Source organism: Geotrypetes seraphini, chromosome 5 (assembly GCF_902459505.1).
Source record: "Geotrypetes seraphini chromosome 5, aGeoSer1.1, whole genome shotgun sequence".
Classification (NCBI taxonomy): domain Eukaryota; kingdom Metazoa; phylum Chordata; class Amphibia; order Gymnophiona; family Dermophiidae; genus Geotrypetes; species Geotrypetes seraphini.
In genome coordinates, this window is record NC_047088.1 from 115,435,551 (window position 1) to 115,461,959 (window position 26,409).

Sequence of the window (26,409 nt, forward strand, 5' to 3'; positions counted from 1 at the left end):
TGTTGGGATGCGAGAGCACTAGTGAGTAATGGTGGGGTGGAGAATACTGATAGGGGGGGGGTTTGGGGGAATTTTGGGAAGGGGGAGTGGGGGTTCCTATGGTTCAGGCAATGGTCACAGGGTTCTGTATTGGGGATGAGTGGGAGGTGGGAGGTGGAGTGGCACCTTCTTAGCAGCTCCTAACGATAAAATCAAAGAAACTACGATACATGTGGATGGGATGGATTATTATATTGAACAATCCTTACAAATACTAGGAGTTACTCTAGATAAACACCTTACATTGGAGAAACATTCTGACTTAGTATTTAAGAACAGTATCTCGGTGCTTTGGAAACTCCGCACCATAAAAAAGTATTTCGACAATGCCTCCTTTCGTTTGTTAGTACAATCTTCCATTCAGAGTTTTCTTGATTATTGCAACATCATATATCTGGGCGCCTTTAAGAAAATTATCAGGAAATTGAGGATGGTTCAGAATACAACAAGAGGGCATCCGTTGAAAATTAGGGGCGGGAAACTACGAGGTGACACCAGGAAATTCTTTTTCACTGAAAGAGTGGTTGATCGCTGGAATAGTCTTCCACTACAGGTGATTGAGGCCAGCAGGGTGCCTGATTTTAAGGCCAAATGGGATCGGCACATGGGATCTATTCACAGGGCAAAGGTAAGGGAGGGACATTAAGGTGGGCAGACTAGATGGGCCGTGGGCCCTTATCTGCCGTCTATTTCTATGTTTCTATGTTTAATACGTCCGTCCGTCTTATTTTTGGCTTGAAGAAATGGAACACTTCTATCAAAAGCTACATTGATTGCCATTGGAATCCAGAGTTCTGTTCAAGTTCTCATGCATCTGCTACAAAACAGTATTTGGTATGTCACCTGGTTATCTCAACCCTCACTTCACTTTGAGTTATAACAATAAGAGCTGTCAAAGAATACATTTGTTTGCTTTTCCCTCATTAAAATTATGTCATTATAAAAGGTTCTTTGAAAGAATCTTTTCTTTCCAGGCGGCCAAACTAAATTCATGGCTCGCCAAAATTGTGCTTGATGCCTCTTCTTATCTTGATTTTAGAAAGCAGATAAAAACTCAATTATTTAACAGGCTGAGTTCTTAATATATTTTATTATAACCTTTTATTCTTTTAAGATTGTTGTACCCTCTTTATATGGCATGTATGTATTTTTCTTATATTATATGCATATAACTTGCTGATGTCAATGATTTGCATTGTTTGTATTTCAATTAAATGTTGTGAACCGCCTAGAACTTTTTGGGTATGGCGGTATATAAAATAAAATAATAATTATTATTATCTCATGTTCTTAAGTTTATGTTCCTGGAAAGAGAGGTTCTAATGCCCCATGCTAGATGGGGGTCATTGTTTGTATTTCAATTAAATGTTGTGAACCGCCTAGAACTTTTTGGATATGGCGGTATATAAAATAAAATTATTATTATTATTATCTCATGTTCTTAAGTTTATGTTCCTGGAAAGAGAGGTTCTAATGCCCCATGCTAGATGGGGGTCAGCTACAGCAGTGGTGTTCAAACTGATCCTCGTGCTTCTCTATAAAGTTTAATTTTCAGGATAGTCTTAATACATACATGCAAGATGTATTTGTTGGAAACAAAGTACAGTACAGTCTCGGTTAACTGTGTCTCAATTAATTGGGATTCTCACACAACTGGCAAAAAATCATTGGTGGGAAAATATCATCCAAAGCATCAGCGGGGCAGTGTCCTGAGCCACAAATCCTCCTTCAAGCAGCTACGAACTCCCTCCATTCTCGAAGCACCAGTGCATCAGCGGTCCTTAGCCACAAAGCCCTTCTCCCTCATGCCCCAAAGTGGCAGAAGCAGGTGAAGGTCCTGAGATGTGAACTCCCTTGCTCTCTTCCTCTTCCTCTCCCTTCCTTACCCGAGTGCAGCTGGTCAGCAGGAGGCAGCCTCAAAACAGGCTGCTCGCAGCCTGCCCTGGCTGTGCCTTTCCTCTGATGCACCAGAAGTGACACATCAGAGGAAAGGCCCTGCCAGGGCTGGCCATGAGCAGCCTGTATTGAGGCTGCCTCCTGCTAACTAGCTGCACTCGCGTAAGGAAGGGAGAGAAGGAGGAAGCGAGGGAGTTTACGGCTCAGGACCACCACCTATTTCTGCCACTTTGGGGCTTGAGGGAAGGAAGAGGGCTTTGTGGATCAAGACCACTGCCACAATGGTGCTTCGGGGTGAGAGGGAGGAATTGAGAGTGTATTAGACAAGGTTTCTAACACATTCTCAATTAATCAGAAAACCAGTTATCCAGTGTCCACCAATGCCCATGCCAGATAACGGAGATTCTAATGTATATGTAAATTTTTTTCATGTACATGAATTACGATAATAATGCTAGCTATAGATGTGAGAGTGGGGCTCCAAGGAGCAGTATGAGCATCACTGAGCTACAGCAGTAATACTTAGATGGAGACAATTTCTGATTTATATAGAGTCTACTAGGGAGAAAGGGAACAGTTTAGTATAGCAAAATATGAATGTTCACATGCAGTGGATACTGCTTTTCATTATATGTCCACACTCTCCATCAAAGTGGACAAATGAAATTCACAGGCCATTTCTTCTTCCTTGCTGGTTTTAATCAGTCTCTGCATTTCCTGCAGTTGTTGGGAAAGGGAAACATTTGGCTGCTCTGTAGATGCTCCATGTTCCATTGTTGTTTCAAACTGTGCCAATAAAACAGAAATAATTAAAACCTCAATGACAGGATTTAACGATGAAAACTTTTATATGCCATTTTTAAATCCTATCTACATATCAAATATAAAAAGAGCACCCACACTTTATTCCCCCACTCACACCTCCATCCTCTATAATAAAACCTTAAGCGTGCATGCGCACTTAGGAGGCCGAATTCCATTTGTGGTGTGTGGGGCGGCTTGCGGCGCGTGCAGTGCATTGAGCGGCGGTTTGTCTCAGCAACAGGAATTTGTCGTGCGAGTGCTGCGAGATATCCCCCTGCTGGTAAGAAGTGGAGGGGGAGAGGGAAAGGGGGCTGCTTTGGGGGAAGGGGTGTGCTGGGGGGCAGAAAGCAATCATGCTTTGCTCTGGGGGGAAACAGAAGGGGGTCACGGAGAGACAGGCAGGCATGGCGCAACACAGAAATACAGGGAGGGAGATAAAATGAAGGGAGAAGGGCTGCTGCTGGACAGGGGGAGCAGTGAAGGGGTGCTGCTAGACAGAGGGGAGGTAAAAGGAAGGGAGAAGCCCTGCTGCTGGACAGGGGGGAGGTAAAAGGAAGGGAGAAGGCCTGCTGCTGGACAGGGGGAGCAAGCAAGGGGTGGTGGTGGACAGCCGAGGAAAAAGAGAGACAGAAAGAAAGAAAGACAGACAGAGGCCAAGAAGAGATAGACAAAGAAAGACAGATACACATATCTATTCTAGCACCCTTTAATGTAATGGGCTTAAAGACTAGTGTGTATATAAAAATGAAAGAAAACAAGCCCAATCATCATCAATATTTATCTGCCGTCATTTACTATGTTACTATGTAATATACAATACAATCTTTATTGGTATACCGTCCATACTTCTCAGAAGTTCACAGTGGCTTACATAAGATTAAAAAAAAAAAGAAAAAGAAAAAGAATGTATTGAATCATCATTGAAACTTATTAAGAACATATTCCTTAAAAAGATAGGTCTTTAAAGCATTTTTTTAAAACTTTTATAACTACATTGCTGATTAACCTGACAGGTAGGGTTTTCCAAAATTTTGCTGCTAGGTAGGCCCATGTGGAATTAAACATCCTAGTATATTTTATGCCCTGGTGCTAGACCTGCTGAGACACAGGGTAGAAATTTAGAAGAGGGTCCCAAAGCCCCATTAATATGCTGTTTCATTCTTAAGAAATGAGGAAGTTTGGGGCATTCTGTGGCTGGAATCTACAGGGAAATTGTCTTGTTGCACCCTACTAATACTGGTCATAGTCATCTTGAGAGACTAGGTTAAACTGTGAGGCAATGGTGGTACATATTTCCTGTTTTCTTAAGTTAAAGCTTATAGTACTAGTAGTGCTTCTGACTAGGATAAATATCAGTTCAGGACTGTCTTTCTACCCCAGTCTGTATTCTGAATGTACAGGGAAGTTATTTTATAATCAGAAAGCAATAGCTTTTTCTATGGGCAGAAGAGAGAAAAAAAGATTAATCTTAGACAAAGAAACAATAATTTTTGCATCCTATTCTACATTTATTTGAAATAGATCTTGAAATTTTTTTTCCACTTACTACTACTAATTTCTTTAGTGCTACTATATATATGCAGCAATACACGTATCAGACAGTCCCTGCACTTATGTCAACAAGATCCAAATGGTTGATAAGTTTTTATCTCTGATTAAGTTTTTTTTATCATGAATCCAATAAGTGCTAAGTTTCAGCTCTGTTCTAGTATTCTACAAGGAATCAAACAAGTGCTAAGGGCTAGATTCACAAAGCAAACCTATCGTGTACTGATCGGTTTGTGACCACTTAGCGACCCCGGCCCGATTCACTTACCTGTCTTCCGACCATCCTCCGATACGTGCATGCAAATGGGGAAAATGGCATGCAAAATAGGCAGGGACGCGAGTCATTACAGAAAACCCTGCAACACCGACTGGGCTGGCCGATCAAAAAAAAGCGACTGCTGAGGACCAGTCGCTGAAGCCCTTTCCGGCTGCCCTGCTCTCTGCCCTGTCAACCTCTATCCTGCAGCCCCGAACATGCTGCCTGCCATAAATTCTCCCACCCTTCCCCGCACTGCAAGTCCATGGTTTTAACCCAAGGACTTAAGCGGGTTAAAACCACAGGCTCCCAAAAGTTCTGTGCCATCAGCTGCAATGGCTATCTCTCCTCCTCCCACTCTCCACCATCAGCAGCCACCACCTTCCCAAGTCTTCTTCCCTTTTTATTGTCATCAGCAATTCAATTTCTTTGCTGCTCCTGCTTTCAAACTGTCAATGGCAGTTTCATTTTGTGTCAGCCAGCTCGCTCCACGTTAGCAGCTGTAGTGGCAATTCCACCTTTTCCCCTCCCCACCACCAGCAACTGCCACCCTTTCCAAAAATTTATTTTTTTTTAATAACAGCAGTAGTTTAGTCCAGCTCCATGCCAGCTCGTTCACTCACGCCACAGAGAAACCGGCGTTAGCTCTCCTACTTCTTTATCATTAGCTGCAATGGCAAACTAAGTATGTTAGGAGGCAAATTAAGTATTTTAGGAAGTTCAGGCCAGCTTTATGCCAGCTCGTCCACTCACTCTGCTCCGCATCAGCTGCGACTAGAGAAACCGGCACAACAGGTGACCTTACCTGCCTGCTTTTTCAAACTGTCAGCGGCAGTTTCGTGTTGGCCAGTTCACTCCGTTCAGATTAAAGTTTGGATCAAAGCTTCTTTATCATTAGCTGCGATGTCGTTCACGAAGAAAAAAAAGAGGCAAATTAAAGTATACTAGGGATGAATGGGGCTCAGAGAGCAGGAGTACTGATCAGACGCTTCTGGTCAGTCTCATTGCGTCGCGCGCTCCCCCATTTCTTGCAATTTTAATGACATCCTGTTAGCATGTGATCTTCTTGGATCCTTAGCAACAAAGATAGCACCCCAGTCATTGGTGGGATGAGTAAGGAAGTAGAAAGGTGTTGATTTGTTTAGTTAGTTCTTAGACAATAAGACATTGTAGGGTTTGTTGAAAGTTTATAGTATTTCTCCATAAAAACATCTAGAGAAGCATTGAAAAGGTCAGTCAGCAGAGCCAACAGAACTTCCCTAAGTTCCTTGAGCACCCTCATCTGCACACACCTCTTGACCAAGATTCTGGCCAAAGCCACCAACACAAGCTGTGCTGTGCTTCATCCGTCTAGGCCGGCTGCATCTAAAAGGGAATGCAACTGCAGGAACCAGTGCGAAAATAGGGTGTCCTGGAGTGGGAGCATATGAGCCTTTCCTCAAGGAAACCACTTCTATGGTTATTGCCATGGACCCCAATACATAGAGATAATGCCACAACGAAGGCACTGGCATTGTCAAGAGATCTGAAATTTATCGCCAAATCTTCTGTTTCCATGGCTCAGAAAGAAAAACACAGCTTTTTGCCATGTTGAAACAATTTCCCAAAAATTCTAGGGATTGGGATGGTACTAAGTGGCTCTTTCAGAAGCTGATATCCAACCCAGGTTCTGCAGCAGTTGATCCACTTTCCAATTGTCCAAGTATGGATGTACATGTATTCCACCTTGCATAGTTGTACCACTACTACAACCAACACCTTGGTGAATGTGCACGGAGAACTTGAAATGTCTCCCCAGGACGTGGAACATCAGATACTTTCTATGTACCAGGAATATGCAGATAGGCCTCTGTTAAATTCAGGGAGATTAAAAATTCCCCTGGAGCCATCATTGCAATGACCAAGCAAACGGTCTCCATGTGGAACCACAGCACGTTTAGTGCTGCATTGATGGGCTTTGGATACAAGATTAATCTCCAGTCATTTGAGTCTTTCTCGAGGACTATGAAGTATAGAGTACCTGCCTAAGACCCAATTCTTTGGGAGGCACAGGCTCTATGGCTCAAATGTCTAAGAGCCTTGTCACCGTTGCCTTGCTCCCAGGGAAATGATCCCCAAAAGCTACTTAACTTAGTGCATGCTGGCTAGAAAACTTCATTTACGGTTGCCCTGCCAGCAGCAAACAGCTCGTCAGAGGGTCTGTGTCCTCACCCAAGCAGAGATGTTCCAGGGCCACTGGGGACCTCTTGAGTGTACCACAAGCCTCAAATTTGGATTAAAACCCTGAAAAAAATAAAAACTTCTCAGAGCAGATCACAAAGACACCTTCCAGCTCATTTGCAAAAGGAAAAAACTGAAGAGATGCAGTACAGCCCACTGAGGAAGGAGACAGAGCTGAAGAAATCGTTTATTATTCCTTCTGCGACAGCTTACGATTAGTGGAAGTTAACTCGCTTGTCAGGACTCGTATGCCCTGGGCAACAGAATTTCTGTTATAACCTATCTCTCTATTCTTGATTGACTCTTGGATATGTTCACATATTCTAATGTGTGCCTGCAATATTCTCCATCTTAACCCAGCTTCAGTTACCCACTGAATGAACACACTGAAATCATATCTCAGTTCTTTAAGGGGTATACACAAACCATCTAACTTGCAAAATAATGAATACTGCTACATATCATGCCTGCATAGTTTTACCTGTCTCTCCAGTAATGATGTTTGCAGCAGTGGGTGAATCAGCTCAGGCTTATTGATAGTGTTGCCCAGTAACCATTGATGCAACATATTTTCAAACCTAGGAAGAGAAACAGTACATATATTTCATATTAACATCAATCCTACTACTTCTGAAGAGCAGCAAGACTATAAGAATAAGCTGAAATGTAACAAAAAAACATCACTGCTAATACGAACCTGAGTATCATAACAAACCATGTTGTAAGAATCAGAACATCAATATATATTTTTAAAGACAAACAAAGAAAACCAGAACAAAAGAAACAAATTGACATGAGGATATTGTTTTTTTTTCTCTCAGGACAAAAGATCAACAGCTTTAAATTTTGAGGAAGATTAAGTGTAACCCCACCCCCCATAAAGCAAGTTAGTTTATTTCCTTAAGGGGATAATTCTACAAAATGGTATATACTTTTAAATGGTAAAGCACAAGCCCACTTTGGGGTATTTTAGTTATTTATGTGCAGATGTGACTATGAGGTCTGACAATTAAGTTCAAAAACTCATCCTAGAAAAAGTGCTACATACCTCATTGATGAATATCACTATGGTCACCTTCGAAGTACTCCCCTTGGGAAGCTTTGCACCGACTCCAGTGCCTAGTCCATCCTTCAAAGCAACTGTATAACTTTTTTTCTGGAATATCCATCAGAGCTGTCATTGTATTACCCTTAATGTCCTGAATGTCATCAAAATATCTTCTTTTCAATATTTCCTTTATCTTTGGGTAAAGAAAAAAGTCATTGGGGGCCAGATCAGGTGAGTAGGGAGGGTGTTCTAATACAGTTAAGAACATAAGCCGTGCCTCTGCTGGGTCAGACCAGAGATCCATCATGCCCAGCAGTCCGCTCATGCAGCAGCCCATCAGGTTCAGGATCTGTATGGTAACCCGTATGGTAACCCTCTATCTATACTCTTCTATACCCTTTTCCTTCAGAAAATTCTCCAATCCCTTCTTGAACTGCAATACTGTACCCTATTCTATCACGCCCTCTGGAAGCACATTCCAGGTGTCCACCACCCGTTGGGTGAAGAAGAACTTCCTAGCATTGGTTCTAAATCTGTCCCCTTTTAATTTTTCCGAATGCCCTCTCGTTCTTGTAGTTATCGAAAGTTTGAAGAATCTGTCCCTCTCCACTTTCTCTATGCCCTTCGTGATCTTGTAAGTCTCTATCATATCCCCTCTAAGTCTCCGCTTCTCCAGTGAAAATAGCCCCTGTCTCTCTAATCTTTCAGCGTATGAAAGGTTTTCCATATCTTTTATCAAACATGTCGCTCTCTTCTGAACCCTCTCGAGTATCGCCATATCCTTCTTTAGATAGGGCGACCAATATTGGATGCAGTACTCCAGATGCGGGCGCATTATCGCCCAATACAACAGCAGGATAACTTCTTTCGTTCTGCTTGTAATCCCTTCTTGATTATCCCCAGCATTCTATTTGCTTTCTTAGCAGCCGCTGTGCATTGTGCCGACGGCTTCATTGTCATTGTCCACTATTACCCCCAAGTCCCTTTCTTGGGTACTCTCACTCAATAACAGCCCTCCCATCATGTAGCTGTACCTTGGGTTTCTGTTTCCTACGTGTAAGACTTTACATTTCTCTACATTGAACTTCATCTGCCATCTCGTCGCCCACTCCCCTAGTTTGTTCAGGTCTCTTTGTAAATCTTTGCAGTCCTCTTTAGTCCTAGCCCCATTAAATAGCTTGGTGTCATCTGCAAATTTTATTACTTTGCTCTTTATCCCTGTTTTTAGATTGTTTATAAATACATTGAATAGCAGCGGTACAAGCACCGAGCCCTGCGGAACACCACTGGTGACCCTCCTCCAGTCCAAGTAGTGGCCCTTCACTCCTACCCTCTGCTTCCTGCCCGCCAACCAATTCCTGATCCATCTATGTACGTCTCCTTCCACCCCAATGTTCTTCAGTTTCCGAAGTAGGTGTTCATGGGGTACCTTGTCAAAGGCTTTTTGGAAGTCTAAGTATACGATGTCTATGGGGTCTCCTTTGTCCATCTGTTTAATTCCTTCGAAGAAGTGCAATAAGTTCTTTAGGCACGATCTTCCCCTGCAGAAGCCATGTTGGCTTGTTATCATAAGTTTATGCCTCTCTAGATGCTCCTCGATACTATCTTTTATCAGCGCTTCCGCCATTTTCCCCGGAACTGAGGTCAGACTTACCGGTCTGTAGTACCCCGGGTCACCTCTCGATCCCTTTTTAAAGGTGGGCGTAACATTGGCTATCTTCCAATCCTCTGGGATCACGCCTGTTTTCAGGGACAGATTACAAACCTGCTGTAGTAGTTCCATTATTTCCTCCTTTAGTTCTTTCAATACGCTAGAGTGGATTCCGTCCGGGCCTGGTGATTTGTCAGTTTTTAATTTTTCTATCTGCCTGTGTACGTCCTCTAGGCTTACTTCAATGGATGTTAATTTTTATGCTTGGTCTCCTTTGAAGATTTGTTCAGGTTCCGGTATGCTGGATGTGTCTTCTTTTGTAAATACTGCCGAAAAGAACATGTTTAGTCTTTCCGCCACTTCTTTCTCCTCCTTCACCACTCCCTTCCTATCTTCGTCATCCAGCGGTCCCACCTCCTCCCTAGCCGGCTGTTTCCCTTTAACATATCTGAAGAACAGTTTGAAATATCGTGCTTCCCTGGCTAGCCTCTCTTCATATTCTCTTTTTGCTTTTCTAACCACAAGGTGACATTCTTTTTGATACTTCCTATGTTCTTTCCAGTTCTCCTCGGTTTTGCCCTTTTTCCATTTCTTGAATGAATTCTTATCACCTATCGCTTTCTTCACTTCTTTAGTTATCCGCGCCAGCTTTTAGTTCGGCTCTTTTTGCACCCTTTTCTGAATTTCGGGATATACAGATTTTGCGCCTCGCTCACCATGCCCTTGAATAAAGACCAGGCTTGCTCTACAGTCTGACATTTCTTTGTGCTGTTCCTAAGTTTCTTCCTTACCAATACCCTTATCGCTTCATAGTTTCCTTTCTTGAAGTTAAAAGTTGTCATTGTGGTTCTCTTTCCCTTCGGTATTCCTACTTCAACTTTGAACTTGATCATATTGTGATCGCTGTTTCCCAACGGTCCCACTACTTCCACTTCCTTTGCAGATCTTCTTAGCCCATTAAGGATTAGATCCAGAGTGGCATTTCCTCTCGTCGGTTCTCTGACAAGCTGATCCATGAAGAAGTCCTGTATAATCTCCAGGAATCCAATCTCCCTAGCGCATTTTGAGTTTCCAAGACTCCAGTCTATCCTGGGATAGTTGAAGTCTCCCATAATGATCGTGTTACTGCTTTTGCATTCTCGTTTCATCTCGGCTTCCATTTCTTCATCAGTAGTTTCGTTTTGGCTAGGTGGACGATAGTAGAGGCCCATCTTTATCTCGGGCCCTTTCCTTCCCGGTATTTTAACCCATAGCGATTCCAATTTGTTGGTTGTCGCTGCTGTGTCCACTCTGGTCGAGTGTATGCTTTCTTTTATGTATAGAGCTATTCCTCCTCCTTTCTGCCCTGACCTGTCCTCGCGATAGTTTGTACCCTGGCAGTGCTATGTCCCATTTATTTTCTTTATTCCACCATGTTTCAGAGACCCCAATGATGTCTAGGTTCTCAGTTTTGGCCATGACTTCTATTTCCCCCATTTTGTTCCTTAGGCTCCTTGCATTAGTATATATGCAATTTAAGTCCTGGTAATTTTTAGCCTTCGCTTCCTTTCCCTGTGCATCGATCTTTATTTTCTTCTCCTGTGCTACAATCCTCTTATCCTCCTCCTCTGGCTCAATCCACTCCCGTGTTTTGCCCGTTGTTTCTTCCCAGCATTTCTCCCACTTAATGCCTTCTTCCGAATCGTCGACACTTGGTCAACTGTTGGCTTTCCCCTTCTTCTTATTTTAAAGCCTGTTCTATTCCTCTCCTGACATTGTTTGTCAGAAGTCTAGTTCCCGCCTTGCTCAGGTGCAGTCCATCTCTCCTGAAGAGCTTGCTCTTGCCCCAAAACGTCGTCCAGTTCCTCACGAAGTGGAACCCCTCTTCCTCACACCATCTCCTCATCCATGCATTTATTGATTGTAGTTCTGTCTGCCTCTTCACATCTGCCCTCGGTACTGGTAGGATATTTGAAAACGCTATCCTCTGAATCCTCATCTTCTACTTCCTTCCCAGAATCTTGAACTATTCTTTCAATGCACTTCTGCTGTAGTCCCTCCTGCTGACATCATTTGTCTCGATGTGGATCATTACTGCAGTCTCTTCTGTCTCTGCTCCTTCTAGGATCTTTCCAATTTTGTCCACGATGTCCTTTGTTCTCGCTCCTGGGAGGCAGGTCACCAGTCGATCCTCTCTCCCACCTGCTATGTGGCTGTCCACTTGCCTAAGGATTGAGTCTCCCACTAGGATCGCGGACTTCCTCCTCTTCAGTTTTCGCTCCGGTTGCAGGACTATGTCCTCCGGGTGCTTCGCTGCTTCTTTCTCTATATCCTCGGTATGCTTAGATGCTTCTTCTGTGCATTGACTAGACCATTCCTCCCTTTCCTGCGGGATTCCTCTGTGGGTTTCTTCCTTGGAGTCAACTTCCACTTCTTCTCCCTTCCATGTTGGTGTGTCTTCATCTTTCCTCTGATGTTCATGTTCTTCCACCCTCCTCCTGTAGACCTCCTCAATGAATTCCTCAAGTTCTCTTTTTCCTCAATGCGTCTCCCTCTCTTGAATTCCTCCGCTGTTCTGGGTGGGTCTTCTGTGATGTAGAGTCCTTCCAGTTCATGTATCTTGTCCTTCAGTTGCCTGACTTCCCTCTTCAAGCTTTTCAGCTCCTGACACTGATCGCATTCATATGACTGACTGGAAAGTTCATCTTCTGGATTCCCTCTGCTTCCATTGCTGTCTGCCTTTTTGGAGTACTCTCTTTTATTTCACTGGTTCCTTTTTGCTTGTGTGTGTGTTCTCTTCTGTGCCTGCTGCTTGCTACTTCTCTATTTCCTAGTTATATATTTTTCCTTGTATCCACTCCTAATGTGCCGTGTTTGTCTAGTGTTGACTAGTGTGGTATTCTGTGTTGGTTGGTATCCTGCTGTTGTTACTTATGTATGTGCCCTCTGTGTCTGCTTTGTTTTTATGTACTTGTTCGGCTATTTAGCTGTATTATTTGTTGCCTTCCTTACCTCGATTGCCCTTGCTAGGTGTCCTTTGGTGCAGTGACTCTGCCCTTCTTGAGGCCCTTCGCAAAGGCGCTCTCGCTAAGGCAAGATTTATAAACTATAAAGAGTTTTACCTCATGCAAAATTGTCATTTCTTTAATAAGGCATTATTTTTCTGTGGCCCTCCAAGTACCTACAAATCCAAAATGTGGCCCTGCAAACGGTTTGAGTTTGAGACCACTGTTGTAGATGGAATAGGGACTTTAGATGGCTGAGATGGTAGAATAGCATGGGAAGGTAACAATTGCGGTTGATGTAATGAAGAGTATTGTTAAATATTTTGAAAAAGTTAAACTAGAAGCAATGCTGCATCCTGCACAGTCTGTGCAGATGAAGCAGGCACATGTGAAGAGGGTGCTGGCTGATTAACAGAAAGGATTTGCGAGTCTGAGTGATGGTAAAGACTGTACCATAGAAGAGAAGATTTTTGCTTTCTTTTAGAAGGTGAAGATAATAGTTCTGAAATTTGAGCAGAACTTGGAGAAGGAGCAGACTGATGAGAGTGGTGACTCACAGTATGTGAAAAGGTAGTTAGTGCTGATAAAGGGTGAGTGTGGCACAGTGGTTAAAAGCTACAGCTTCAGTACCCTGATGTTGAGGGTTCAAACCCACGCTGCTCCTTGTGACCCTGGGCAAGTCACTTAATCTCCCCATTGCCCAGGTACATTAGGCAGATTGTGAGCCCATAGGGACAGACAGGGAAAATGCATGAGTACCTGAATAAATTCATGTAAACCATTCTGAGCTCCCCTGGGAGAACAGTATAGACAATGAAATAAATAAAGTTTCAGTAGAGGTCTCACAACTCTGTATAGACAATTGTTCCACTGGTCTTTTTTGTTTTGAATGCTTCTTCTTGTGAGAAACTTTGCTAGGAAGTGCGTAAAAAAGAAGAGTTGGTACTGGTTCCTGTTGGTGCTTTAATTGAGTCTGTGGGGATTGCATGTGGCAGCAGCATCGACCAAACAGGATTCCACCGGTATCTTGCAAAGGTCCTTTGGGTTGGCACTATCCATTAAAAAAAAAATATTTCCAACTTATCTGAAGAGAAAAATCCTCTGCATTGTGAGGGAGAGAGTGGGCAACACTTCTGATTTGCGGCATGGAAGAAAGGAGGGAGGAGTACAGAGTGCTGATCGGTCTACAGTTTTCATTGTTAGAAAGAGCTATTGTGCATTAAAGGCTACCGAAGGACAAAAACCATGTGTGGCTGCATTATCCAGACTATACAAGGAGAGTGCCAAATCTCCTACAGAAAAAGGGAATGTATGATGATGTCATTCAAACAACTTTATTGGTATAACATCACAGTCATGCAGAGGTTAACAAAGAAGCAAAAAGATTTTTAGATAGGCAAGTCTTGTCACTTATGTACTTTCAGGAATTGTTTCAATAATAAACCATCTCAGATCCTGAAATATATGTCCAAAGGTGACACAGTGAGGTATCATTGGAGAAGTCAAAGATTCGGTGTTCAAACTGCTCCGATGTTCAATCGAGAATTTTCTAATGGTCCTGTTTGCATATCCGGGCCAATCAGAGCCTTAGGCCCCTTCTTGATGCATCCGGGGAGGGCCTGAGGCTCTGATTGGCCCAAGTTGTTTAAGGTCCTTCCCATGAGAGAGGCCTTATACAACCTGGGCCAATCAGAGCCTCAGGCCCCTCCCCGGATGCATCCCAAGATGCAATGAAGAGGGGAATTCCCTTAAACAACACAGGCATCTAGCAGGAGTGGGTTCGTGTCCCTCCCGCTCATCAACTTGGAGGTAAGGGGGGAGGGGGAGGCCAGTGTGTGGGTGTGTTTACTTGCCAGTTTCAGGAAGATTTTGTTACTTGTTAGTTGCTGGAAGATTTTAGTGCAGCAGGAAAGTGTGGGCATCTCTCCCGTTGTTGCTGTGTTTTTGTTTTTTACGACGGCGTTGACAGCAGCATTATTTCTTCACTGCTGTCCGCCGACCTCATTTCCATGTGTGATTTTTTAAGAATGTCTCAGGTTTTTGGATTCAGTATCTAAACAACTGCATTAGCAGACCGTCGCTTTACTCATTAGAAATGGAGGGCAGATATCAAACAAACAATATTTAACAAACTTCTTAAACAACTTTTCCATAATATGATACATATAGGAAGAAAAAGCAGGCCACAACTTGTCTGCCAGAGTATTTATTTTATCTAGAATTGTAGTTATATCTGAACTTGGGTGAGCTTGTAAATAAAATAAAATAAAATAAAATAAAGACTTTTGTTCTAAAGTAAAGTGCTAGTTGTTCTGCATTTGAAGCATAATCTTTATCTGAGGGAAGATGGTCCAATGGATTACTCCAATAAATGACCAATTTAAAAAGTGTTTTTACCTTTAAGTTCAGAATAATATTTATTTTTAGCCATTGTAAATTTAGTTTATAGCATTTAACTGCTTTCCACTCTGTCTGAATTCAAGAAAGAGATCCTATTTACTGGGCGCAACCTAAGAGAATAGTAGATGGCAGGTTGGGAAGACCAGATAGGCTGTATGGTGTTTTATCTGTCTCCATTTTTCTCGGGGAGGGGGGGGGGACTCTATTTTTATGTTTGGGATCTCCTTAGTATATGACCGGTGGTAATAAGCTACCATGCTTTACAGTATTATACCTTGTGTTTGCCACTGTGCTATTACAAGGGTGGGAGGCTACACTGTCCCAATAGAAATATATTTTTTTAATAACATCTCTCTTTACAAATTGTGCAACCACACTATCAAACAGCAGTTGAACTCTCAAAGGTATAAAAGCATCTAAGACATTTCTAAAATAACCAAGCAAGGCTACCCAGAAATGCTGAATAAAGCTAAATCTCCAAAACATGTGACCCAACTGAACCCATTCCCCACCAACATTTGAAAACCATTTCATACTGTTATATTTTGCATGATATGCTTGTCTTGGGAAAATGTGCAAAACACAATTTAAACCTTTATTATTGCTCTTGAAGAAGCACAGAATAAGAGACTATATTCATCAACTTTCAAAAACTGTTCCCAGACAATTCAACATCATCTCATAAGCCCTGCACCCATTTGACTGCTACCCCCATTATATTGGACACAGGTTTAATGAAACCTTTTGACAGATCAAGTGTTGCCCTGTTTTTTTGCTTTAATAATAAAGTATCTCATCACTGGTCCTAAGCCTTCTAGCTTATAAGTACCCAATATGTCTTACCCGTAAGTATGTAAAGTTGTCTCAGTTACATATCCCCTCCTGACCCAGCAACTGCTCAAAATCCTTATATGTGTACCTTCCTTCATCTGTTATTTTGGCTACTACTCTTCTCTACTTCCTCTGCTCAGCCCATCACAAAACCCTGGGATAAAATCCAGATTATCATTAAAAAGTAAGAATGGGATGACCTTGAAATCTACCTTTTAAAATATTCAATGTCATGATTGCCTCACTGATTTGATCAACCAATGCTTATGCAACCTTGATACCAACCGAGACTCTGAGATATGCAACACATATGCAAGGGGAGCCACCACTTGCTGGTGTACCATATTTTTCGCTCCATAAGACGCACCCCAGATTTAGAGAAGGCAAACAAGAAAAAAACCCCATTCTGAACCAAATTGTATACTAATATATACCCGACACCTTTAAATTCCTTCCCAGCCCCCCCAATGAATCATCACTTTTACATACACCCCAGCACCTTTAAATTCTGTCCCAGCCTCCCCAATCAATCATCACTTTTACATACCTCCCAGCACCTTTAAATTCCATCCCAGCCCCCCAGCACCTTTAAATTCTGTCCCAGCCCCCCCCCCCTCGGCAGTACCTTTAAATTGTGAAGGTCGGTGGACGGCTGCCTGCTGCTTGTTGGGGCCCGTGGCGCACAAGTGCACTAATGCCTGGGCCCGTGCCACTTCCTATTTGTGCTGGTCGCTGGTGTTTCGCTGGATGGCTGCCTGCTGATTACCAGCATGTCGGGGCCAGCGGCGCACAAGCATGTTGCTGCATGGGTGCGTGCCACATCTGAATGGCTGCCTCAGTTCTCGTGAGGAACTAGCGAGAACTGAGGCGCGGGCCCAGGCATTAGCACACATGTACGCCATGGGCCCTGACAAGCAGCAGGCAGCCGTCCACCGACCTCCACAATTTAAAGGTACCACCTGGGGGAGCCATGTGTGTGGTATATTTGCTTCATAATATGCACCCTTATTTTCACCCACTTTTTTTGGGAACAAAGTGTGTCTTATGGAGTGAGAAATACGGTAATTGCAATAGTACAGATGGCTATTTCCTTATTCTAGTCTATCAAATGTCTTATATTGCAAGCAACATATTTCTGCTTATCTAGTAGCGAGAGCCCACCTCGTCCTAAAGGATAGTGAAGTTGTTGTAAAGAAAGGAGAAATTACTTTTTTACCGGCTAATTTTCTTTCTGTTAGCCTGTAGATCGGTATAGTCCTTACGAATGGGCGTACCAAAGCAGTACCCAAGGGTGGGACCCCCGAAGGGCCAACATCAGAACATGCTCACTGAATACCACGTCTTGACGCACTTGAACATCCACACGGTAGTGTCTGACAAAGGAATGCAGAGAAGACCAAACTGAAGCCTTGCAAATATCCACTGGAGGAACCAAAGAAGACTCAGCCCAAGAAGCTGCTTGACCCCTAGTGGAATGAGTCTTGAGAAATTCCGGAACAGGCCTTTTCCGAATAAGGTGATAACTTTGGAAGCGCCATCCCCCTTACGAGGACCCGCTAGAAGGACAAAGAGATGACCTGATTTCCTGATCTCCTGGGTCCTCTGCACATAAGAGCGAAGGACCCAACTGACATCCAATTTGCGCAACTGTTTCCGCTCAGATCTCTCTCGGCTACCTAATACCGGGAGGACCACTGCCTGATTGACATGAAAAAGAGAAACTACCTTTGGCAGAAAGGAAGGAAAAGGCCACAAGACAACCTGCTCCCTTGAAAACTCAAGGAAGGTAGCCCTACAAGAGAAAGCCTGCAGCTCAGAAACACTTCTAGCAGATGTAATTAGCCACCAAGAAGACCGCTTTAAGAGTAAGGTCCTTCAAAGAGCAGTCACCCAAAGGTTCAAAAGGTGGATGCACCAGAATGGACAGGACTAGATTCAGATCCCAAGATGGAACAGAGGTCACATGGGAGGTTTGAGTAATGTGGCCGCCTGCAAGAAGCGAACAACATCAGGAATGGCAGTCACAACATCAGGAATGGCAGTCAAACATTGACCTCTCAACAACCCACCAAAGGCTGACAAGGCCGCAAGCTGAACCCGAAGAGAAGACCAAGCCAGGTCCCTGTCCAGGCCTTACTGCAAGAACTCTAAGATGTTGGGCACGGAAGCATGAAAAGGGACCATTCCACGAACAACACACCACTCCTCAAATATACGCCAAACCCGCACATAAGCCTGAGAAGTAGAAAGTCTCCGGGACCCCAAGAAGGTTGAGATCATTTTATCTGAATACTCCTTCTTACCTAGGCATTCCCTTTCAAGAGCCAAGCCGAAACACAGAAGGGACCCAGTTCGAACATTGGAATGGGGCCCTGAGTCAGATGGTCGGTTGAGAGAGGAAAAGGATCTGCCACCCAAAGCTTCACCATGTCTGCGTACCACGGGTGCCTGGGCCAATCCGGAGCCACCAGAACTACAAGGCCTGGATGTCGAACTATGTGGAGAAGAACTCTGCCCACTAATGGCCACGGAGGGGACATATACAACAGACTCTCTGTTGGCCATGGTTGAACCAGAGCCTCCAGCCCATCGGCCTGACCATCTCTGGGACTGAAGAAACGGGGCGTTTTGGCGTTGACACTTGTGGCCATCAGGTCCATGAGGGGCTGACCACTATTAGCTGAAAGGCTGTGAGGTTTGGACACTACTCTCTGGGATCTAGGGCGTGATGACTTAGAAAGTCCGCCTGCATATTCTCTATGCCTGCTATGTGGGAGGCCAAAATGTCCTGAAGATGAGACTCTGCCCAGATCATGAGTAGAGCCGCCTCCTGTGCAACCAAGGTGCTCTTGGTGCCCCCCTGATGATTGACATAGGCCACCACCGTGGCATTTTCCGAAAGAACCCTGACTTGCCCAGCAAAAAGGACTGGAAGACTAACAGCTAGATGGATGGCTCTGGTCTTTAAGACATTGATCGTCCAGGAGGCCACCTCCATGGACCAGGTGGCCTGAGCTGAGTGACCCAAACACTGTGCCCCCCAACCGAGGAGACTGGCATCACTGAGCAACACCGTCCACTGCAGCTGGTCCAAACTCACCCCTTGCACTAGATGGGAAGTCTGGAGCCACCAACAAAGACTGCAGGGAGCCAAGCCCCGCAGAAGGACAGGATGATCCAGATTGTGCCTCTGAGGTGACCACCTCCGAAGAAGAGCATACTGAAGAGGACTCATATGGGCACGAGCCCACCTCACTACGTCTAGGGAAGCCGCCATCGACCCCAAGACTGGGAGAAAATCCTGCGACACCAGGATGCCATAAGCGGGCGAATCTGAGATTTCAATTTGCTTACCCAGGCCTCTGTGAGGAAGAACTTTCCCAAGGAGATGTCGGACAGAACTCCTTGATACTCCAGGCGCTGAGAGGGGGCCAACTGGCTCTTGGAAAGGTTGACAACTCTTCCCAGCGACTGCAGAAAATCCACTACCCGAGCCGTGACCCAGGTGCTCTCCTGGAATGACTTTGCTCGAATCAACCAGTCATCTAGATAGGGATGAACCAGAATGCCCTCTTTGCGCAATGCTGCCGTGACAACCACCATTACATTACATTAGAGATTTCTATTCCGCCATTACCTTGTAGTTCAAAGCAGGTTACAAAAGAGTTATAGAAGGTGGATTACAAAAGAAGGTATCTGGTCATTTCCAGGAAATAATGGAGAGGAGATCAGGTAGTTTCGGGGAGTTGGGAAGTTAGTGGGAAGGAGGAAGGAATTTGTGGAATTAAGACTTTTTCAGGGATTTCTTGAAGAGTATAGTTTTTATTTCTTTTCTGAACATCTTGTACTCTGGGGGGTCGTTATCAGCAGACTAGAGATTTGGCTGTCTAGTTTGCAGCTTGAGTGGACAGGAGGTCATCATATAGTTTTTTCCATTTAACTTCTTTAATTGGAGGGTGTATGAATAGAGTGTGAGTTTTCCTATGTCTGGTTGAGGTGGTTTGGATGAGGCGGTTGTTCAGATAGGTTGGGCTATCTGCTTATCGTTTTAAATAGTATGCAGTAGAATTTAAATTGTATTCTTGTCGGAATTGGAAGCCAGTGTGAGTTGAGGTATGCTTCTGTGATGTGGTCATGTTTCCTCAATGAGTAGATGAGTCGCAGAGCTGTGTTTTGAATTGTTTATAATTGTTTTGTCATTGTTGCAGGGTAGGGAAGATAGAGGATGTTGCAATAGTCTAGTAGGCTTAGGATTAGGGAATGTACTATGAATTGGAAATGTGTTCTTTCGAAGAATTTTCAGACTTGTCTTAGGTTTCTCATAATTGCGAATGATTTCTGTATTGTTTTATTTGTGGTTGCATGGTGCAGCATCTGTCAATTGTCATTCCTAGTAGTTTTAGGGTGGGTTGAATGGGATAATTGATTGAGTTGATTTCTATATTGGTTAAGGTAGGGGCTTGTTGTTTTCGAGGAGGATGAATTTTGTTTTGTCTGGGTTCAGTTTCAATTTGTGATCTTTCATCCATGTCATAACTGTTTCTAGTGTTCGTTTTAGTGTGTCTGTCATAGAGGACTTTGATTGATCAAAAGGTAAGAGAATGATAATGTCGTCAGTATAGCTATAAGAGGTTATACCTAGTTTGTCCAGGCAGGTGCTGAGGGAGGCAGTATAGAAATTGAAGAGAGTAGGGGACAGAGGGCTGTGGAACAACTTTGGATGTGAAACGACTTTGCTCGAATCAACCAGTCATCCAGATAGGGATGAACCAGAATGCCCTCTTTGTGCAATGCCGCCGTGACAACCACCATAACCTTGGTGAACGTCCACGGTACCTTGGCCAGACCAAAGGAACGGGGGTGACATTAGCCAAATGCGAACAAGAAAGGGATTTGGGGGTGCTGATAGACAGAACCCTAAAACCATCGGCTCAATGCGCGGCAGCGGCAAAGAAAGCAAATAGGATGTTAGGCATGATTAAGAAGGGGATCACGAGTAGGTCGGAAGATGTTATAATGCCACTTTACAGAACAATGGTCAGACCACACTTAGAATACTGTGTCCAACACTGGTCTCCGTACCTTAAGAAGGATAAAATTCTGTTGGAGAGGGTACAGAGGCGAGCCACGAAACTAGTCAAAGGCATGGAGAATTTAAGCTACATGGAACGCCTCGGAAAACTGGGACTGTTCACCCTCGAAAAGAGAAGACTGCGTGGGGATCTAATAGAGACTTTTAAAATATTAAAGGGATTTGATCAAATTGACCAGGAAGCAGCATTACTGACATTTTCGGATGTGACGCGGACAAGAGGTCATAGCCTAAAACTGAATGGCAGCAGGTTCAGGACAAATGTCAGGAAGTTCTGTTTCACACAAAGAGTGGTGGGCGCTTGGAATGCTCTCCCGGAGGTGGTGGCAGAAAATACTGTGCTGGGTTTCAAACGCAAGTTGGATGCACACCTTCTTGCAGATCATATTGAGGGATACGGGAAAACCGGGTCTCCAAAAAGGAGCACCTAAATGGGCCTCCGCGTGTGCGGATCGCCGGACTAGATGGACCTTGGTCTGATCCGGTGAAGGCGTTTCTTATGTTCTTATGTTCACACAGAACTGATAGTGGTGCCCCAAGATTGAAAATCGCAGGAAGCGATGGATGGGAGGTCCGAATTGGAATATGCAAGTAGGCTTCCGTCAGATCGAGAGAAGTAAGATACTCCCTTGGCTGAACTGCCAGAATCACAGACTGCAGAGTTTCCATGCAGAAAGACAGAACATGAAGAGCCCTGTTGACCCCTTTCAAATCTAAGATGGGCTGAAAAATCCCTTCTTTCTTTGGGACCACAAAGTAAATTGAGTACCAGCCTGTGCCCCACTCCTGAGGGGGGGGGGGAGGACTTGGGACTACCGCTTTGAGATCTATCAATCTTTGAAGAGTCTGGCGAAAGGCCTGTTGCTTCCATGTCACCTGCGAGGGAGAAGCGAGAAAATAATCTGGCAAGGAATGGGCGAACTCCAGAGCATAATTGTCCCGAATCTTCAGAACCCACTGATCTGATGTGATCTCTGTCCACTTTGGATAAAAGTTGTGCAGCCGGGCACCCACCAGAACCAAGGTGGGCACCGGCAAGGAGTCATTGGGCAGGACAGGCTGAAGGGAACTGATGGGGGCGCTACTCGCACCCTGGTGGGCCCCTCAAAATGACTGCATGCGCTAGAAGAAACAGCCTCTGGAGAGGCCAGGGGACTGAAAGGAAGTGGCCCCTCAAACAGGGCGGAAACGGCAGAGATCATGTCCAAAAGCAGCACCACCCCAAGCCAGCGGCTTAGGCCTATCTTCAGGCAAAAGAGACACTTTAGAATCAGTTAATGTCTTAACCAACTTGTACAAGTCCTCACTAAACAAGAAAGACCCCTTTAAAGGGAAATTTTGTCAACTTAGCTTTGGATGCCGTATCCGCCAACCAAGTGCGAAGCCACAAGGTACTGCATGCTGTCACTCCAAAAGCCATAGACTTGGCAGAAGCTCGCAAAATGTTATACATGGCTTATGAGAGATAAGAAGCACCCATCTCAATTTTGGCAACATCCTGCTCCACTAATTCCCAAATATCAGACTCATGGTCAAGAACGCTCTTGGCCCAGTGAAAACATGCCCGAGCCACCAGCCCACAAGAGCTGTCACATCAAAACTCTGTTTAACAAGGGACTCTAATTTACGCTTCTCTAGGTCCTTCAAGGCAGCACCGCCCTCAACAGGAATGGTATATCGCTTTGAGATGGACCACCGCGTCCACCACTGGCGACTTCAGACTGTAGGGCCATGGAACATGAAAAGCGAAAAGGCACCTCTGGCAGCTGCCACTGTGTGAGCATGATATCCTGAATATCCTGATGAATAGGAAAAGAGCGGATCCCCTTAAGCAAGGGGTCCACCGTACACGGGGGCTCCGACGCGGTATTCTCAAATTTTAACACAGAAGAGAGCTGAAAAATTAGCTCATGAAGTTCTCTTTGCTGAAAAATGCGTACCACAGACACCCTGAGAACCTCCAGCTGCCAGCACATAAGCTTTGCAAAGTGCTAACATGAATTCAGGGGGAAAAAACCCTGGTGGCCCAAAGGGATTCCTTGCCTCAGCAGGGGACCCAGCAACACCTTGCCCCTGTTTCTCCAATACAGGGGGAAGGTCACCTGAGGATCCAGAGATGATGGAGGTATTTCCCACCATAATTTGGCCTGAAACCACCAAAATTGGATCTCCAGAGGCCTGCAGCATCTGAGAAGCCTGGGACTTTCCTGCTGTTGAAGCTGAGGAGCCGACCGACGTGGTAAGGGAATCCTTTTTACCCTGACCGTCGGCAGCTGGGGAACCCCCCCACATGGGCATCGAAGAAAGCTCAGGCTTCCCCATGATCCAAAGCTAACTCTTGAGGTACTTGCAGCAGGGTTCCTCTGGCCGCTGGCATGCAATGCCGATGAGGCTCCCCCCACCGCTCCGACCTGTACAACACTTGCACAGGCTGGCCGTGAGTACCTCGTGTTTGGAGCACAATGAGCACTTTTTCCCTTTCAAAGTGCTCATTGTGCTACAAACCGCCCTAGCTATGAAAGAAGTGCCGGTTAGTTGAGAAAAACACAGAAAACAACAGTTTTAAAAGGAGGAAAAGAACCCTTTTGACTAGTAGAGCCTCAGGATTTTTTTTTTCTTCTTTACTCATAACAGACTCCACGGCTTTCAAAGCTGGAAGCTTGACCAACCATGGGGGCCAGGCTGCTGGCTGAGGCACCTCTACAAAAATGTGGAGAGGTGGAGGGACCCAGCACGAGACCCACTGGGTTTAACACCCCGAGGGTTTAACACCTCTGTCCGGCAAAAAAGGGGAACCCAGGAGTCTGTAACAAATTCCAACAGCCCAAAGGGGTAGCCGATTTAGTCTTACCACACTGCTGGAGATTGAGAAAGACTGGATTGGTAGGAGGGAGCCTCTCCTAATATACAACTTTTGGTCTCAGTCTCCACCTGCTGGTCACAGTGAAGTATACCCATTCGTAAGGACTATACCAGTCTACCAGGTGACACAGAATCTGGGGCTTTATACTCTTCCACATAAACCAATGCAATGTATTTAAATGCTCTGGCCAGGGTTTAAATTAAAAAAACCCCAAACAAACCCTGACTATATCAATTGAATATTTGCCGAAAAACATTTTTGCTCCTGGGCTATTGCAAAGAATATTATTAGGCTGGATTCCATAGTAGAAAAGTTTTTTTTTATGCTGTTGCAAGACTGAGGAAATTTAAGTTGGTAGCACCAGCATATGGATATGTGTGAAAATCAGGGTCACTTCGTTTGCTTCTCACCTCTTACTCTCTTCTTTCTCTATTTGAAAACTATGTGATAGGCATCCTGGAATAAATTCTTCATGGGAAGGAATTGGAGTCAGATTCAAAGCACCATTGCTTCTCAGTTCTCTAAAGTAATCAGCATTCCTCGGACCAACTGCCTGAGCCATATATCGCAACCCTTGCTGCTGCTGCCTTGTTGAAGTCAGTGAGCATTTCTGTCTAAAACTAGAAAGCAAATAAATAAAATAAAATTAGCACTATTAAGTAAACTAACCGGGCCAACCTCTGTAGAAACACATGTACTTTATAAAGTATTTACAGAACATCATACATACCTACATCACATACTAATATATCTGGTACATATAGCACATTTCACTTATTCAGAACCATCATAAAGCAGTTACTTACCTGTAAACAGGGTGTTATCAGAGGACAGCAGGCAGATATTCTCACATGTAGGTGATGTCATCCAGAGAACACAGTACAGACATTATAAAATCACTTTAAGAGTCTTATGACTGCCCGTACTGTGCATGCACGAGTGCCTTCTCACCTGACTTTGGCTCGCAGGACTGTCAGTTCAGTAAGAAAGCTAATAAACCAAGTAGGGGAGGCGGGAGGGTTGTGAGAATATCTGCCTGCTGTCCTCGGATAACACTTGTTAAGGTAAGTAACTGTCTTTAGCCTAGGAAAAGCAGGCAGCATATTCTCACATGGGGGACTCACTAGCTGACAGGATCATATATCTGGGAAGATATGTTTCATTCTGTCATGAGCCTGGCAAAAACCAAAAGGGTTGGAGGGAAGTTGGCATCTAAATGGAGAATAAATTTTGTAGAATGATTGGCCAAATCGACTATTCCCATCTGGAATGATTCTCCCCAAAAAATAGTGGATGTGAAAATATGTATTGAGGACCATGGTGGCTGCTTTACAGATGTCCTCAATGGGAGCAAACAGAGGAACTACTGAAGTTTCCATTGCTTGAACTTTATGTGCAGTGATACGACATTCCATGTGTCAGCCCAACCCGAGCATAGCAGGAGATACTGTCTGCCAACCAGGCGGAGGTGGTTTTCTTGGAGACAGGAGATTAAAGTCTGGTTCTGGATTGAATGAGAGGAACAGCTGAGTAGAAGTTTCACTAAGTCCAAGAAAAGGTTTGGCTGACATTGTTGCCTGGATATCCTGCTGTCATCTGAAATTAAACATGCCCTAGACTAACTGCCTCTTTCCTCCTAAACCCTCTGCTGCTCCTCCTCCTCCATCTCAGTAAATAATACTGTCATCGTTCCAATCTCCTCTGCTCGCAACCTCTCATTTTCTACGCACATCCACCAAACTGCTAAGGCCTGTCACTTCTATCTCTATTACCACCAAAATTCACCTCTTCTTCTCTGAGCACATTACCTGGACCCTTGTTCTCACACTTGTAACCTCACGCTTAGATTTACTACAATCTACTTCTAAGTGGTCTCCTGCAATCTGTGCAAAACTCTCCCCCCATGCAATCTGTGAAAAACTCTGCTGCACGGACTCATCTTCTACTAACCTTGCTATACTCATGTCACCCATCTCCTTAAATCACTTCACTGGCTCCCTATCTGCCTTCGCATACAGTTCAAGCTCCTATTGCTGACCTACAAGTATGTTCATTCTGCTGCCCCTCAATATCTCTCTTCTCTCTCCTTATACATCTCCCGGAGAACTCTCTTCCTCAGAAAAGCTGCTCCTAGCTGTACCCTCTCCTCCACTGCCAATTCCAGACTTCGTTCCTTTTATCCAGCTGTCCCCTATGCCTGGAAATAAATTACCCAAGTTTGTACGCCAAGCTCCTTCCTTACTTGTTAAAAGCAGACTGAAAACCATCTTTTTGATATAGCCTTCAATCCATAACCCTACTCTCCACTGCCCACCAACCCAGCAGCAGATTAACCATTTCCCTTAACTGTATCCATGACATCCTGTAGTCTGTTTAGATCAGGGATCTCAAAGTCCCTCCTTGAGGGCCGCAATCCAGTCGGGTTTTCAGGATTTCCCAATGAATATGCATTGAAAGCAGTGCATGCACATAAATCTCATGCATATTCATTGGGGAAATCTTGAAAACCTGACTGGATTGCGGCATCAAGGAGGGACTTTGAGACCCCATGGTTCCAGATTGTAAGCTCTTTTGAGCAGCGGACTGTCTTCTTTGTGACTCTGTACAGTGCTGCATATATCTAGTAGCGCTACAGAAATAATTAATAGTAGTAGTAGTAGACGTTTTGTGTGTTTTAGTCCAATTCAAGTAGTAACCAATGTGTGGAGTGCAGCTTCACCAGAGTGAGAATGTGGTCTTGGAAAGAAGACATGAAGAACTATAGTCTGGTTGAGATG

At 44.4% G+C, this 26,409-nt stretch overlaps 1 protein-coding gene across 1 annotated transcript in view; it reads right to left on the bottom strand.

The window, feature by feature from the left end:
- Positions 1–2,098: 2,098 nt before the first annotated feature.
- Positions 2,099–26,409, bottom strand: part of MCM3AP (minichromosome maintenance complex component 3 associated protein) — a 556,273-nt gene continuing 531,962 nt past the window's right edge. The window contains 3 exon segments of the mRNA XM_033944925.1: positions 2,099–2,721; positions 7,245–7,341; positions 24,043–24,252. Of these exon segments, the coding sequence (XP_033800816.1) occupies positions 2,563–2,721; positions 7,245–7,341; positions 24,043–24,252 (466 nt within the window). The 3' untranslated portion in view covers positions 2,099–2,562.